This window comes from Chlorocebus sabaeus, chromosome 19 (assembly GCF_047675955.1).
Source record: "Chlorocebus sabaeus isolate Y175 chromosome 19, mChlSab1.0.hap1, whole genome shotgun sequence".
Lineage (NCBI taxonomy): Eukaryota > Metazoa > Chordata > Mammalia > Primates > Cercopithecidae > Chlorocebus > Chlorocebus sabaeus.
In genome coordinates this window covers 18,394,335-18,411,389 of record NC_132922.1, presented here as the reverse complement: position 1 = coordinate 18,411,389, position 17,055 = coordinate 18,394,335, and the positions used below count along the sequence as shown (strand labels likewise).

General features: G+C 42.0%; 1 protein-coding gene across 1 annotated transcript in view; it reads right to left on the bottom strand.

The window, feature by feature from the left end:
• Positions 1–17,055, bottom strand: part of RTCB (RNA 2',3'-cyclic phosphate and 5'-OH ligase) — a 32,283-nt gene continuing 15,228 nt past the window's right edge. Inside the window, exons 5-12 of the mRNA XM_007975576.3 lie at positions 13,659–13,815; positions 12,600–12,756; positions 10,952–11,111; positions 9,103–9,278; positions 8,048–8,236; positions 7,231–7,341; positions 5,611–5,730; positions 1–516 (exon numbers count right to left, since the gene is read on the bottom strand). Coding sequence (XP_007973767.1) covers positions 409–516; positions 5,611–5,730; positions 7,231–7,341; positions 8,048–8,236; positions 9,103–9,278; positions 10,952–11,111; positions 12,600–12,756; positions 13,659–13,815 — 1,178 coding nt within the window. The 3' untranslated portion in view covers positions 1–408. The remainder of the gene's footprint in view (positions 517–5,610; positions 5,731–7,230; positions 7,342–8,047; positions 8,237–9,102; positions 9,279–10,951; positions 11,112–12,599; positions 12,757–13,658; positions 13,816–17,055) is intronic.

Below are 17,055 nucleotides of genomic sequence, written 5' to 3'. Positions count from 1 at the left end.
AACATTCCAAAACCTTATTTAATAGAACTTTCTTCATGACACCTCTCGGAATGTAAACAGAGCTCGGTGTAAAGAAGTTCAATCTGATGGCTAAAGATCTGTATGACTGCCTAAGGCAGTCTGACATCTACCCATGCCTAACAGATTTTCCTAAAACTCTGTGGAACAACCAAGGAGAAGGCATATTCCTCCCTTTCCAAAGGTGGGCAACGTGCCTCTTCCTGGAAGGTTATTTTATAAGCACAGGCCCCTGAAAGCAGCAGCCTCCGCATCAGCCATTTTGGCACGAGCAGTTACAGCTGCACACTTTGGAACTTGTCCCGCCTTGAGTCTGATGTCAGAAGAGCACGTCAGTCCACTTCCACTTCAGAGGGTCGGTGGTGTCTGGCAGCCCTGCTGTCCAAGGTTCTATCCTTTGATCACAGCAATTGGTCTCAGTTTAATGGCTTTCTTGCTGATTCCAGCATCATGGCAGGTATTCACCACATCTGTCACATTCTTATAGGACTCAGGAGCCTGCAGGAGAGGAATTAAACATTGTACAAGTCCACCAAAAACACAGTCTTTACAAGCACCAAACTTCACTTGTGATTAAATAAATGCACACTAAAATAACAGAGAGTTTTTTGCCTATCAAATTAGCAAAAATTGGCCGGGCGCGGTGGCTCAAGCCTGTAATCCCAGCACTTTGGGAGGCCGAGACGGGTGGATCACGAGGTCAGGAGATCGAGACCATCCTGGCTAACACGGTGAAACCCCCTCTCTACTAAAAAATACAAAAAAACTAGCCGGGCAAGGTGGTGGGCGCCTGTAGTCCCAGCTACTCGGGAGGCTGAGGCAGGAGAATGGCGTAAATCCGGGAGGCGGAGCTTGCAGTGAGCTGAGATCCGGCCACTGCACTCCAGCCTGGGCGACAGAGCTAGACTCTGTCTCAGAAGAAAAAAAAAAAAAAAAAAAAAAAAGACAAATTAGCAAAAATTTAAAAAAGGAGTAAGTCTGATGTTGGTCAGTGGTAGCTTCCAAAACACTTTCATCTTGTCTTATATTTTTTCTGTATTTTTCAAAATGTCTTTAAAGAACATGTATTACTTAGAACATGTATTACTACATGTATTACATTACATGTAGAACTAGGAAATGTAGTCAATGTAATTAAATAAAACACACACCAGAACCTGATAGGAAGGAACAGCTCCAAACCATCATATGTTAGTAGTAATTATCTCTTGATGGTAGAATTACTGGCAATTTTAATTTTTCTTTATATATTTCTGCAGTTATTGAAATTTCTGGAATGAACATGTAGTACCCTCACAGTGAGTGATAAAATTCATATATGTATAAAACAAACTAAAACTGTGTGCCCGTGTGTATGTGGGTATATATGTGTACCTACACTCACACACAATTTATTTCTGTGACTTTCTAGCAACATTCCCACCCTTCCATCCTACCCACACTGCCTTGCCACCATTAACACTAATTTTATCACACACTCACTTTATCTTCATTCCTGTCAATACAAGCTTAGGCCAGCCATGCTGATTCCCGTATGGTTCTGTACATAATATCCTTTTCTATCCCATCTCCCATTCCCTTCCAGTTTCTGAAACTTTCTCACTGGGGCCTCTGGAACTCCTTCCAGAAGGAGCAAAATCCCCTCCTTCCCTTCTTTGAACGTTCCCTTCATCTTCCTGTTTTACTGAAACATGGATCTTTCCCAAGGACATCACTTTCACCTCCAACTTTCTGAAGTGGTGGCTGTTTTTTCTCCCAAACCAGGTCATGCCATTGGTCCCAGGAGTGGGACAGGTGTGCTCCTGGCTTTCAAGGTTGTTTCTATTATCCCTTTCTCCCTAGGCACTCCCAGTTGTGAATCTTGCAGTCATTACATCGTACCACAAACTACCTTTGGCTGTAGTTATCTGCGGGAGCCTGAATCACACCCCAGCATTACTTGATGATTTCTAGCTCCTGGAAATCAGATAAAATTCCACTGGGCCAATGACTATCTCTCCCCTAGAAGAATATTTCATACCTTTTCTCAGATCCTCACTCTCACTTGCTGACCTTACTATGTAATACACTGAAAAAAATAGCAGCCAGAATATTCAAAATAATGCTCACTTTATCTTCTCCACATACCTGTATCTATGCCTTTTCTCCTTTTACTTTTTAATGTTGCCCAAGGTTGAGTCCAGTGGCACAATCATAGTTCACTGAGACTACACATATGTGCCACTGTGCCTAATCCTTTTATTTTTTGTAGAGATGGGGTCTTGCTTTGTAGCCCAGGCTGGTCTCGAACTCCTAGCTTTAAGCAATTCTCTCACCTCAGCCTCCCAAAAGTGCTGAGATTACAGGTGTGAGCCACTGTGCTCAGCCTCTTCTCTCCTTTTCTAAAGGATGAATTATCTATGCTTCCAGCAAATAGCAACCCCATGCACTTGTACATCAGACTCTATCTCCTCTCATCTATTCAAGGACACTTCTCCAGCAGTTTCCTCCCTCTTTTCTGCATCATTAATTTCTCTTGTAGATTCTTCCCATCAACATGCAAACACATTTGTCACATCACGTCACTATTCTGCTCAAAATCCTCCAGCGTTTCTTCATTTTAATCAGAGTAAAAGCAAAAGTCCAAATGCTCTGGTGCCCCCTACCTCTCTGACCTCATCACCCTCTGGCTTGCTCTTCATGCCTGGCCTCCTTGCTGTTTCTTGAACACTCCTGCATTCGGCTCACAGATTTTGCACTTGCTGTTCTCTCCGCCTCGAAAGCTCACCTCCAGATGTCCAGGTAGCCTGTTTCCTCTCTCTTCAAGTCTTTGTTCTAGTCACCTCGCTGAAGTCTTCTCCAACCACCTGTTTGAAACTGTACCCTCCCCACCTTTCCTTACCCCCTTTCCTTGCTTCATTTTTATTTCATAGAACTTGTATGGTCATTAACACACTGTATGTTTTATTATTTGGAAAGCTCCACAAGGAAGCGATTCATGCTTCTTTCATTCACTGCAGTATCTCTAGCACACAGAACAGTACCGAACTATAGCAGATGGTTCATAAGTGTTTGCTGAATGAGTGAATGAAATAATCACATGGTGCTGATGAAAAAACAAAACCAAACCAAAAAACTAAAAATGCAAATGTTAACTGTACTTATTTCTGGCTGATTGAGTTCTAAATGTTTTCTGTTTTCTTCTTTGTTATCTTCCAAATCTTTTTCTTTGAGACAGAGTCTTGGTCTGTTGCCCAGGCTGGAGTACAGTGGTGGGATCTCATCTCACTGCAAGCTCCGCCTCCAGCATTCATGCCATTCTCCTGCCTCAGCCTCCTTAGTAGCTGGGACTACAGGCGCCCACCACCGCGCCCGGCTAATTTTTTGTATTTTTAGTAGAGATGGGGTTTCACTGTGTTAGCCAGGATGGTCTCAATCTCCTGACCTCGTGATCCGCCTGCCTCAGCCTCCCAAAGTGCTGGGATTATAGGCGTGCGCCACCGCACCTGGCCAGTATTTTCCAAATCTTTTAAATTAAACATGCATTCTTAAGATCATGGGAAAAGTGAATCGTTATTTAAAAAAAAAATAAGTCTTTGTCATACTCTGACTCAGTAATTCCAGTTCTGTTTCCTTGTTTTTTTAGAGATAGGGTCTTGCTTTGCTGCCCAGTGCGGAATGCAGCAGCACAATCACATAGCTAACTGTAACCTCAAGATCCTGGGCTCAAGCGATCCTCCAGCTTCAGTCTCCTGAGTAGCTAGGACTACACCTGACTAATCTTTGCCCAGACTAATCTTGAACTCCTGGCCTCAAGAGATCTTCCTGCATTGGCCTCCCAAAGCACTGGGATTACAGGCATGAGCCACCATGTAATTCCACTTTTGAGACTTTGTTCTAATTACTAAAACAACTGGAAAAAAGCTGCATGCATGAAGATAACCATTACAATTTAATTTATAGTAGCAAACATTTGGAAGCTACTTAAATGTCCACTACAGGCAGAAAGTAAGGTACTCAGCTGGTGGAATATTCAGCAATGATTTTAAAAAGTGACAAAAACAATTTTATAATAATGTGCTAAATTTCAAAAATAACTACAAAATGTTTTTTAACTATAGTTAAAAAAAAAAATTAGCAAAGGGCGGGCTCGGTGGCTCATGCCTGTAATTCCAGCACTTTGGAAGGCTGAGGCGGGCAGATCACAAGGTCAGGAGATCGAGACCATCCTGACTAACACAGTGAAACCCCGTCTCTACTAAAGATACAAAAAATTAGCCGGGCGTGGTGGCGGGCGCCTGTAGTCCAGCTACTGGGGAGGCTGAGGCAGGACAATGGCGTGAACCCAGGAGGTGGAGCTTGCAGTGAGCCCGGATCGCGCCACTGCACTTCAGCCTGGGCGATGGGGCAACTCCATCTCAAAAAAAAGAAAAAAAAAATTAGGAAAAAACTATGACAATAAGTATTTTTTTCTTTTTTTGAGACAGTCTTGCTTTGTCATCCAGGCTGGAGTGCAGTGGCATGATCTTGGCTCACTGCAACCTCTGCCTCCTGGGTTCAAGTGATTTTCCTGTCTCGGCCTCCTAAGTAGCTGCAATTATGGGCGTCCACCACCATGCCGAGCTAATTTTTGTATTTTTGTAGCGGTTTCGCCATGTTGATCAGGCTGACCTCTAACTCCCGACCTCAAGTGATCTGCCTGCCTTGGCCTCCCAAAATGCTGGGATTACAGGTGTGAGCCACCATGCCCGGCTGACAATAGTAAGTATTCTAAAAGATAAAGTAATAACTATGTTAGGGCATTGAGTTTCTGGATGACTTTTTCCTTTCTCTTAAATCATTAAGAAAGGAATTATACTGCTTTTAATTTAAATATGTACAAATATGTACACATATGTACAGAATTTAAACAAAATCTATTCTCCTGTAAGTCAAATAAAAGTAGCTTCAAACATTTATGTCTTCCTTTTTTTTTTTTTTTGGAGACAGAGTCTCGCTCTGTCACCCAGGCTGGAGAGCAGTGGCACAATCTCGGCTCACTGCAAGCTCCACCTCCTGGGTTCATACCATTCTCCTGCCTCAGCCTCCCGAGTAGCTGGGACTACAGGCGCCCGCCACCACGCCCGGCTAGTTTTTTGTATTTTTAGTAGAGACAGGGTTTCACCGTGTTAGCCAGGATGGTCTCGATCTCCTGACCTTGTGATCCGCCTGCCTCGGCTTCCCAAAGTGCTGGGATTACAGGCGTGAGCCACCACATCCAGCCTATGCCTTCCTTTTTCAAATTTGCTTTCAAATTGAAACCTAAGTATACAACTGTGCAAAAGCAAGAGTCAGCTCAAACTACTTTTGAAAAACTTAGTATGTAGATGGAGACTATAAAATGAACAGTAAAAATCATTCTTAAGGAACTGGCTCATAATTTCAGCCAAAATAAAAGAAAATATAAAACTGAAATAAGCTAAGCAAGGAACATAAGAGAAAATTGAGGTCATTAAAAAAAAAAAACCCAAACAATTTCTGTTAGTAATACCCTAAATTGCTATCTCTGTAGAATGACATAAATTACAAATGGGGAACAATAAATATTCATGTATTTATCAGAATTTCACTTACCTCTTCCATCACCAGTTTGGGTGAGGCAACACGGATTGCAATTCCCATATCTGCCAATTTGTCTAAAACATCCTGGAAATCTAAATTACGTCGAGATTTTGCTCGGGACAATGCACGGCCCTAGAATGGGAAAGGAATGAACTTCACTTCAAATCCTGAGATTATATGCCCTTTCCTTGCTTTTCTCTTACACTAAAAAGGAGCTTTAAAAACCATCTTTTTCTACTTTATCAAACTGGTAGCAGGCCTTTTAAGCCTCACCATATCCTTTGAGATTTTGGACCAGAGAATTCTGTGTTGGGAGGCTGTGCTGTGCAGGGTACTCAGCAGCATCCCTGGCCTCTACCCACTAAATGCCAATGGCAACTCCCACTAAACCGTGACAATAAAAAAAGCCTCCAGAAATTGCCAATGTCCCCGTGGGGGTAGCGGGAACACCTTTGTTGAAAACCACTGCATTAAAATTAGGAGTTGGGAGGCAGCTAGAAATGAGAAACAATCAGAGAAAAAAGTAGGATTAAATACATTTGTGAAGGTCTGTCCTAGAAGAAGGTATTCTGGACAGTTTCTCTTTCCCATTTCAACACTGGCTCAACACTCTGGATGGCTTAGAAAAGGGGCTGGCAAACTACAGTGTATGGGCCAAATCTGGGCCACCACTTGCTTTTTAAAATGAACTATTTTGTTTTTTGAGAAAGGGTCTCCCTCTGTCACTCAGAGTGGAGTTATGTGACATAATCATAGCTCACTGTAGCCTTAACCTCCTGGGCTCAAGGAATTCTCCTGCCTTAGCCTCCTGAGTAGTTGTGACTACAGGTGTGGCACCACACCTGGCTAATTAAAAAAGTTTTTGTAGAGACAGTGTCTCGCTAATGTTGCCCAGTCTGGTCTTGAACTCCTGGCTTCAAGTGCTCCTCCTGCCCTGGCCTCCCACAGTGCTGTAGTTACAAGTGTGAGCAACCATGCCTGGCCTAAAATAGTTTTATTAGAACACAGCATTGCCCATTTACACAGTACTTCTGCACTGAAATGGCATAGCTGAATAGCTGGTACACAGACCATCTGGTCCCAAAAGCCTAAAATATTTACAGTCTGGCCCTTTATGGGAAGAGTTTACTGACCCCTGGGCTTAGAAGATGAGAGGCCGTGTTTTGAAATGGGTGTGTGTGTAGACTGTACATGGGCTCTAATTTGCAAATAGGGCCTATCCTTGCAGTCCCGAGTGGGCCTACACAATAGGAAAGGGTAAATTAAACAAATGAGCAGGTTCAGCCAATCGCTGAGATCAACTGTGATATCTGCATCCGTTAAAGTTCCACCACTTATAAACTAGTTACGGTAAGCTCAGCTAGTGTGACAATTTCCCAGTCTGGATTTTCTGGACTTGCAGAGATAAGAAACGGTCCCTAATCCTACCAGATCTCACTAAGGTAGAGATACTAGATGACCCCAGTCAGTTTACTAAATAGTATACATTATGGGGAACAATTTGAAATACAAGACATGATAGACCCAAGTCTCAACTCTGTTAATGTTCAGTCGGCTACATTTAACCGTCAAAATGGAAAACAATAGCTAAACTGAAGAAAGCATTTCTAAGGAAGTTTCTGTTTTCCTTACCGCTCCATGACAGGTTGTTCCAAAGGTCTCAGTCATGCCCTGTTCAGTGCCAGTAAGAACATAACTACAGGTTCCCATGGTGCCACCAATGAGCACTGGTTGTCCAGTGAGCTGAGGATGCACATAAATGAAACATGTTAAAATTCAGAAAAGCATAAGCTTTGTATGCATAAAATTTAAATTTTCTCTTGCACTGTAGGATTGTAGGAGAAACCCACACTTCTAAACACGTGGCTTGTAAACTATATTAAGATAGTACTTTGATTCTTTGATAATTCGGAGGGGAAGGAAGTGGATGACAGTGAAAATGTGAGGACCAGTAAAAATGCAGAAGAGTCAAAATAAAAGCAAAGCAAAATCCAAAAGTGTAGGGAAGTGTTGCTAGAACCACCATCCTGAGCAAGGTGCTTGTCTTCTCTGTTTTGGGTTTCTCATCTGTAAAAGGAGCGAGCAGACTATGGGGTCTTTCTAACTCCACCACAGCCAGACACCAAGAGGACAGGAGGAACGAAACAGACTGAGTGTACTATGTTCTGTAACTGAGTTAATCCTGTCTTCCACTAATTCAAAGGCCTCAATTCACAGGAGTGGAGTAAAATACACCTCCTGCAGCACTTTCTAGTTAGCACATGGCACCACTGCAAGCACAAATGATGGGGGGAGGAGCTACTGCTTCAGGGAAAATTGGGAATCACTGTTCTCATGGGTGACAGAGTGTTTTCTTTCCACAACTGCTGCTATTTTAAATATAATTCACATTTGCAACGATCTAAATCGTGCTCCCACTGCTTAAAACTACAAATGCAGTGCTACGTACTTGGTAATCAACAGCAATGAGGGGATGGTGAGGAGGGAAAGCGCGGGTGGATCCCTTCCTGTGTACTAACAGTGTCCGCTCCTTCCCGTCCACTACATGCTGCTCCACTTTGGCAATGTTGTGAGAAACATCATAGATCACGTGCAGGTCCAAGTCATCAGGGGTTGTGTTGAAGACCTTGGCAAAAGCCTAGAAGAAAACACAGAAGATAAAAGCAGCCAGAACTTCAGGACTCATCTTCAGCTCTTCATGACTTATCTCACTGATTTCAGGTAGTCTGTTCTGAAGGGAGTAAAAGATTTAAAAGCTCAAAAGTAGTTGTAAGATTATCTCACGTAAAGGACAAAAGCTGTCTTTTAGACCACATAGCAAATGCCACCACATCATTTTCATCTTCTTCATTTTCATCTTTGGTTGAAAAGCTGCCTGGCTACTTTTGATCCCACCTTTCAAAATTGCTTCTTCCCCAGCCTTCTGAATCTTAGTCAATGGCACTTCGATTCTCTATGCTGTTCAAGACAAATTCTAGGAATAATTTGGATTCTCTTCTCTCACTTCTCATGCTTGATACTCTGATGATTTAGTTTAAGATGATACCAAAACCTTGGACACTTCTCTGGAATTTTGAACATTAACTATGTGAATTTCCGAAACCAAACACCATAGGCTTTGACTGGACTGCATTATGTTTTTTCTTTTCTGGAGACAGGAGTCTCGCTCTGTCACCCAGGGTGGAGTGCAGTGGTGCAATCTCGGCTCACTGCAAGCTCCACCTCCCGGGTTCATGCCATTCTCCTGCCTCAGCCTCCCAAGTAGTTGGGACTAGAGGCGCCCAGCACCACACTCAGCTAATTTTTTGTATTTTTAGTAGAGATGGGGTTTTACTGTGTTAGCCAGGACGGTCTCGATCTCCTAACCCCATGATCCGCCCCCCTCAGCCTCCCAAAGTGCTAGGATTACAGGCAGAAGCCACCACACCCGGCCTGGACTGCACTATGTTTTAAAGCACTTATCATCATGAATGACTTGGAACAGAAGAGCAACGTCGACTGTACCTGACGGGTTAAGAAGGTCATGGAAGACCGGTTGACCCAGGCATAGTTCCCAGCCGCTGCCATTCCCTTCAGGTAGTCCTGACCCTCTGGCGAAGCGATCCGAGCACAAGCCAACTGCCGATCATTGACTATAATCTTGTCTCTCTTCATGGCCTTCTCCATAGCTACCAGTGCATCTGGAACAAGAGCAGCAAAGTCCAAACGAGTTAGCTTTCCCCGAAATGAACAGTTTCGATTTACTGCAGAAAGGCAGGCTACATTCAAATTCATTCCACAAAAAAGCCAAGTGAAAGCCAACTTTCCCTTTAATGTGTTTCTGAGTTCATCTATTTGCTCAGTCAAGATGTACTTGAGAATCGTTCAGAGTGCAGAGGCAGTTTGTGGGACACAAAGTCAGCATTTGCCCTCTAGGAACTTGAAAGAGAATGGGATGTGTAAACAAATAGCCACAGTATGGTCTTCATTACTCCTTTCTCAACATGTGAATGAATAGGAATAGTAGTAGTAAAACACATTTTGTTGCCTTCATGATTAATCGAATCCAGGGGAATGTTCTGAAACACCAGTCGACGCTTTATACATCTGCTAGATTAAATAGTCTAAAGGGTCAGGCTGGCACAAATTACTAAATTCTCACAAAATACAATGCACTAGAGGCTGATCTGTAACATGAAATTTAAAGCTTGTAACAATTTCCGGACATCTGTATACCTTTTCATTTATTCACTGTTGGAAGCCGAAAGAATGAGGGTCGTGAACAACTCAGTATACCATGAGTAAACAGCAAACTGTTTCACGAATGCAGGATGTTGGCAAGCTGACAACTGTGTCTGTCGCCCAGAAGGAATGCTGAGGGCAGCCACACTCCAGGCACATGTTTCTTGTGATTAGACACATGTGAAGCCTGTTTAATAATATGAACCTGCGATCAATCAAGCAGCTGACCAACCTTACCTCCTCCTCCCTGCTTTTTCTACCCAATAAATACGAAGGGCTGTAGAAGCTCAAGGCCCTTGCTCACTAGAAGCAGGAAGCCCCGAGTCCTTTAAAACAGTTTCTTTTGTTTTTTTGTTTTCATTTCTGCATTCGTCCTGCTTCATTCAGTCCTGTAGTAACCGTCACAATTCATACATTATTTCACACGCTATCCAAAAGGACCTATCCAATATTTCGCTGCTTCCTGCTTTTGTTCATGCTGCCTTTGTCACCAATGTCCTTTGTGTGTAATTGTCCAAACTGTGAGGCTGAGCTCAACACTGGGTCCATGAAGCCATCTCCAAAATCTTTTTCCTAAATGTGTTTTGTTTGACTCTCCTATATTATTAATTGCTACCTTTTAATATTTATTTTTTCTTCTAAACGGACATGACCTTTACTTCATGAGACAATCTGAGTGCAAAGTATCAGCCTATTTCATCAGCAAATCCACCATAACACCTAATGTTGCAGAGCAGGTATACAATACGTACATTATCTGCCAAATGAATGCCTATTTCATAAATTCCACTCTTTAAATATTTTCTTGCTCTTTCTTGGCCAGATAGTAACTCATAAGGGTAAACATAACGATAACTGCAACTAACATTTATTGAGTGCTTACTAATGTCAGACACTGATTTAAGTGCTTTACATATATTATTAACTTTCCATGATAATCCTATATGAAATCATTATTATACTCATTTTTTCAGACAAGAAAGTTATGGTCCAGTGAAGTTAATTTGTTCAAGTTATTTGATTTTTGAGGACTCAGGATAAAACCCATGCAGTATATTTCAGAGTTTTCGCTCTTAAATTTCTATCTGGTTGCCCATAAAATGTACATTTTAGTATGAAGTCTAGAATATACCTGTGGCTACTTGGTGGCCCAAGCCTCTGCTTCCACTGTGGATCATCACACACACCTGTCCCTTATGGTCGATGCCCATTTTTTTAGCAGCATACTCATTGAAAATCTCATCCACAACCTGGATTTCTGCATAATGGTTGCCTGCTCCCAGGGTCCCCAACTGCAAATGTAAAAATGTCTGGTAAGATAGCTTTTATTCCAGTTTTTTAAAAAAATCTATTTAAAAACCAAAAAGATAAAAACAAACTAACAACAAAATAACCATAGAAACAGTGTTTCTGTAACAAAAAAATTCCTAAGCTATAGAAGTGCTTCATTTACAATATTCTACACAACAAAATAACGTAGACTAGCTCCTAAATTGTATTATATCATGATATGCTTGGTATACACCTATAAAAATCTAACACAGGAACAGAAAACCAACCACCACATGTTCTCACTCAGAAGTAGGAGCTGAACAATGGGAACACATAGAGAGGGGAACACCACATACCGGGGCCTGTCGGGGAGGAGGAGGAAAGGGGAGGTAGAGCATTAGGATAAATATCTAATGCATGTGGGGCTGAAAACCTAGATAATGGGTTGATAGGTGCAGCAAACCACCATGGCCAATGTATACCTATGTAACAAACCAGCACATGTATCCCAGAACATAAAGTAAATAAATTAATTTTTAAAAAAAGCTTCATAAACAAACAAACAAAACATCAAGCTTTTAAATGGTTCATGGGATATTTTAAACATCATGAAGAGTCAAATTTTGGGATAAATGTTGGTGAATGTCGACTCTTAGACAAGGTCTAAGTTCAAATGATTTTGAAACATCTATGAGTTCATGGACATCCACCATTATCTATAACTGAAAGAACATATACCACAACTAGAGCTAATATTAAAAGATGATTTAGAGAACCAGAGAATGTCAGTGCTGGAAGGGTCTTTAGAGGTTGCCTAGTTTTAACCATCCCGGTTTTCTATAAGAAAATGAGATCCAGAAGAAGACAGTCTTGCCCACGTGTCACACTGAATTAGTGGCAAAGCCTTCACAACTAGCTGTAATTTCAAACATCTAGTATCTCACGGATAGCATCTGCAGACTGTCAAAGTATGTATATATATAATTTTGACGTATGAACCTTATAAACATTCTATTTTTCTCACATTCACTTCTAATTCATTATTTCTTATTTTATTGAATATTTGCAAGCTCCTGATTGCTCTGTCACCTAGGATGGAGTGCAGTAGCGTGATCACAGCTCACTGCATCCTCAAACTCCTAGGCTCAAGCAGTCCTCCTGTCTTAGCCTTCTGAGTAGCTGGGATACTTGCATTTGCCACCACGCCTGGCTAATTTTTTTTTTTTTTTTAATTTTTGTAGAGACTAAGTCTCTTTATGTTGCTCAGGCTAGTCTCGAACTCCTGGCCTCAAGTGGTCCTCCTTGGCCTCCGAAAGCGGGTGTGAGCTACCGCATCCATCCCTGATGGTTTTTTTAGAATAAAAATGAAGCATAAACCAATTGTATTTTTTGATATACCATAAAAAAAACCTGGGAATATGTCTGCTAAATGTAAGACATAGGTCTTTCCCCCAATAAAAACAAAATATGAAAAATAATTAATATGTTGCCCCTCCAAAGTGAGTTACCTGAGGAAGGCCTCTTTTCTTAGCTCTTGCAGAAACCTTATTGGGATCAGCTTGCAGCATCCTTCCGTACTCCTCGCAGTGCTCCTTGTCTTCAGCCCAGGCATACCCTTCTCTTAAGGACCAGTCCACCCCCATCTCCAAGGCCTCCTCCAAGTCTCTGGATAAGTATAAAAGGTACTAGTCATTTCACAACCGAGGCAGAGCAAAACTTAAGGATGATCACATCTTAAAGGGGAGAGGAAAACCTGACATTTACTATCGCCTGTGTTCCAGGCCTTAAGTAAGATACAAAGTTTAAGCTCTCAGTAACTGCTTTTTTGAGGAATGTAGTCATATAAATAATTGCAATATAAAATGGCAAATGCCCTATTAGACATCATTGTAGTTCTACTTGACATTTATATGGCTACTTGTTAATTTTCAAATCTTTTTTATATTCAGTTTTGCCTCTCTGATCCTGAATTCCATGAGGTAGTGATTAAGTAGACAAAAAACAACATCAACAACTTTGTAACCTTAATCAGCTATCATTCTCTAACCACTAATTCGACCAGGTACACACCGTAATGATTTATGAAGAATTACAGTCAAATAAATGAAGGTATCAAGAATTCCTCAGGCAACACAGGTTAAATTTTAAGCTCTTTTCCCATCTTCACAGAAGTTCTGAATGGCTTACTGCACCTCCATTTTGAAGCTGAGATACACGTATATTAAATCCTTAGAGGGTACAAGCTTTAATCTTCATCTGAAACATTTAAAACACTGCCAGGAAAAACTACACTTTTCCTGGATTGAGCATAGAAAGTGCTCAATAAACATTGGTGGATATGATGTTATTACAAACACATCCACAAATGTCGAAGGCTGTTACATCATCAGTTGACTTATGTCTCCAATAAATGGGCTGAACGTCATGCTTAAAAAAACAATTCTTACTACTTCCTGAAAAGTAACTGAACAATCCTCATCTCTCAAGTATACTGCACTGGAAAGGAAGTTGAAGGTCATGTGGTTGTTATCCCTCCCATATCATGTACCGGAAACGTGTGCTCTTACTTGGCATTCATTGGGATGACACCTTTTGATCCCACCCCAACAGGAATGTGGTCAAACATAGCTTGGGCAAGTTGCTCCTTCACAGGCTGGACATCACTTTCATCTAAATTGGTTCTTAGCAAGCGGACACCACAGTTGATGTCAAACCCGACACCACCTACAAAATAGAGAAAACTTATAGCAAAACCAGCTGGTAAGGCATTGTTACCTGCAGTTTCTTGCCATTGATATAGGGCTATAAAGATACCCATTCTTTTTTTCTTTTTTCTTCTCTGAGAGGGAGTCTCGCCTTGTCACCCAGGCTGGAGTGCAGTGGTGCAAACTCGGCTCGCTACAAGCTCCACCTCCCGAGTTCACGCAATTTTCTGGTCTCAGCCTCCCGAGTAGCTGGGACTACAGGTGCCCGCCACCATGCCTGGATGATTTTTTGTATTTTTTAGTAGAGACGGGGTTTCACCATGTTAACCAGGATGGTCTCGATCTCCTGACCTCGTGATCCACCCATCTCAGCCTCCCAAAGTGCTGGGATTATAGGCATGAGCCACTGCACCCGGCCAAAGATACCCATTCTTTTACAGATAACTATTTTTTTTTTTTTTTGAGATGGAGTCTCGCTCTGTCGTCCAGGCTGGAGTGCATTGGCGCGATCTCCGCTCACTGCAAGCTCCGCCTCCCGGGTTCATGCCATTCTCCTGCCTCAGCCTCCTGAGTAGCTGGGACTACAGGCACCCGCCACCACGCCTGGCTAACTTTTTATATTTTTAGTAGAGACGGGGTTTCACCATGTCAGCCAGGATGGTCTCAATCTCCTGACCTCGTGATCCACCCACCTCGGCCTACCAAAGTGCTGGGATTACAGGCGTGAGCCACTGCGCCCAGCAACTATGCTTTAAAGTAGACAACAAAGTGGTTCTCTGCTGGGGAAAGCTTGATGACACCAAGATAATCTAAAGTAACATACATACTAAAGGCCCTTTATGGACCAGGGAGGCAGCAATGAACATTGAGTAACATGTAAAACAGAGACCAAAATGTGCCTCTCTTTTTTTCTTGACCACTGTTTTCAGAGGTTCATGAATTTTTTCAGTCTTTTCAAATAACCAACTTTTGCCTTTCTTGGTCCTTTCTATCATATATCTTTACTTTTCATTAATTTTACTCCTAATTATTTCCATCTTTCTACTTTTTTAGGGTATAATTTGTTGTTCTTTCTTTAGCTTTCTAAGATCACTGATATTCCAGCCTTTCTTCTTTCCTAATTCATGCATTTAAGGCTGCATGTTTCCATTCAAAAAGGACAGTAACCTGAAAATTTTAGACATAAGTACTTTGATTTTTCATTTTTATTTTTGAGACCGAGTCTCACTCGGTCACCAGGCTGGAGTACACAGGCGCGATCTCGACTCACTGCAACCTCTGCCTCCTGCATTCAAGTGATTCTCCTGCCTCAGCCTCCCGAGTAGCTGGGATTACAGGTGTGAACAACCACACCCAGCTCATATTTTTTATGTTTAGTAGAGATGTGGTTTCACCATGTTGGCCAGAATGGTCTCCCACCTCCCAAGTGTTGGGATTACAGGCGTGAGCCACCACGCCCTGCTGGCTTTTATTTTTTTGAGACAGGGTCTTGTTCTGTCACCCAGGCTGAAGTGCAGTGGAGTAATCATGGCTCATACCAGCCTCGACCTCCTGGGTTCAAGCAATCCTCTCACCTCAGTCTCCTGAGTAGCTGGGACTACAGGCGTGTGCCACCACGCCTGGTTAACTTTTGCATTTTTTGTAGGGTGGGGTTTCACCATGTTGCCTAGGCTGGTCTCAAACTCCTGGGCTCAAGTGATCCTCCTGCCTCCGCTTTCCAAAGTGCTGGAATTACAGGTGTGAGCCACCGCGTCTGGCCCATAAGTATGTTTTAAATCATTTTCCCCCTAGCTTGAGAGCTGACTGGCAAATAAATGGTAAATAAAAACTGTATATATTTAGGTGTACACAATGTACATCTACATTGTAAAATAATTACCACAATCAAGCTAATTAACATATTTATGATCTCACAGTTACTTCCTCTTCTGTTTTTCTGGTAAGAACACTTAAGATTTATTTTCTTAGAAAATGTCAAGTACACAATATATTATTTAGAGACAGGGTCTTGCTCTGTTGCCCAGGCTAGGTCACAGCTCAGCTGAAGCCTCCAGCTCCTAGGCTCAAGCTATCTTCCCACCTCCTAGGCTCAAGCTATCTTCCCACCTCAGCCTCTCAATTGCCTGGGACTATAGGTATTAGGCTGGTGCAAAAGTAATTGTGGTTTTTGCCATTAAAAGTAATACAATACACTATTACAATATATTATTATTAACTACAGTCACTACGTTATGCATTAGATTTCCAGAACTCATTCATCTTAAAACTGAAATTCTGTATACTCTGACTGACATCCACCCTGTTAGCACCACTCTACTCTCTGAGAGTTTAACATTTTTAGATTGCACATATGGGCAAAATCAGGTAGTATTTTCCTTTCTGTGTCTGGCCTATTTCTCAGCATATCCTCTCGTTTCATCCATGCTGTAGTAAATGGCAGGATTCCCTGTCTTTTCCCTTCGATTTTAAAAGATTGATTTCTTTCTTTATTAAGGTTGAATAATGCATTCAGGTTGTTTCCATATCTTGACTACTGTGAACAACGCTACAGTGAACATGGGAGGGCAGGTATCTCTTTGGATACTGATTTCATTTCCTTTGGATATACACCCAGTGATGGGATTGCTGGATCATATGGATCTATTTTCAATTTTTTGAGGAATCTCCATACTGTTTACCATAATGGCTGTGCCAATTTACACTCCCTCCAATAGCATACAAGGGTTTCCTTTACTCAACTCAATGTCAATTTTTAGACATAAGTATCTTCTACTTACATTAGTTATTTTCTCATTTCCATAGTTTTGTTTTTGACTCATGGGTTATTTAAAAGCACACTAATTTCCAAATATATGGATTTTCTTTTTTGAGATACTTTTTTGAGACTATGCCAGACTAGAGTGCAGCAGTGTGATCGTAGTCCACTGTAGCCTCAGATTCCCGGGTTCAACTGGTTCTCTGGATTCAGCCTTACGAGTAGCTAGGACTACAGGTGTGCACCACCATACCCAGCTATTTTAAAACTTTTTGTAGAGATGGGAGTCTCCCTATGTTGTGCAGGCTGGTTTCAAACTTCTGGTCTTATGTGATCCTCCTGCTTTGGCCTCCCAAACTTCTTCTAGTTTTTTTGTTTTGAGACAGGGTCTCACTCTGTCGCCCAGGCTGGAGGGCAGTGGCACGATCTCAGCTCACTGCAACCTCTGCTTCCCGGGCCCAAGTGATTCTCCCACCTTGGCCCTCCCAAGTAGCTGGCACTACA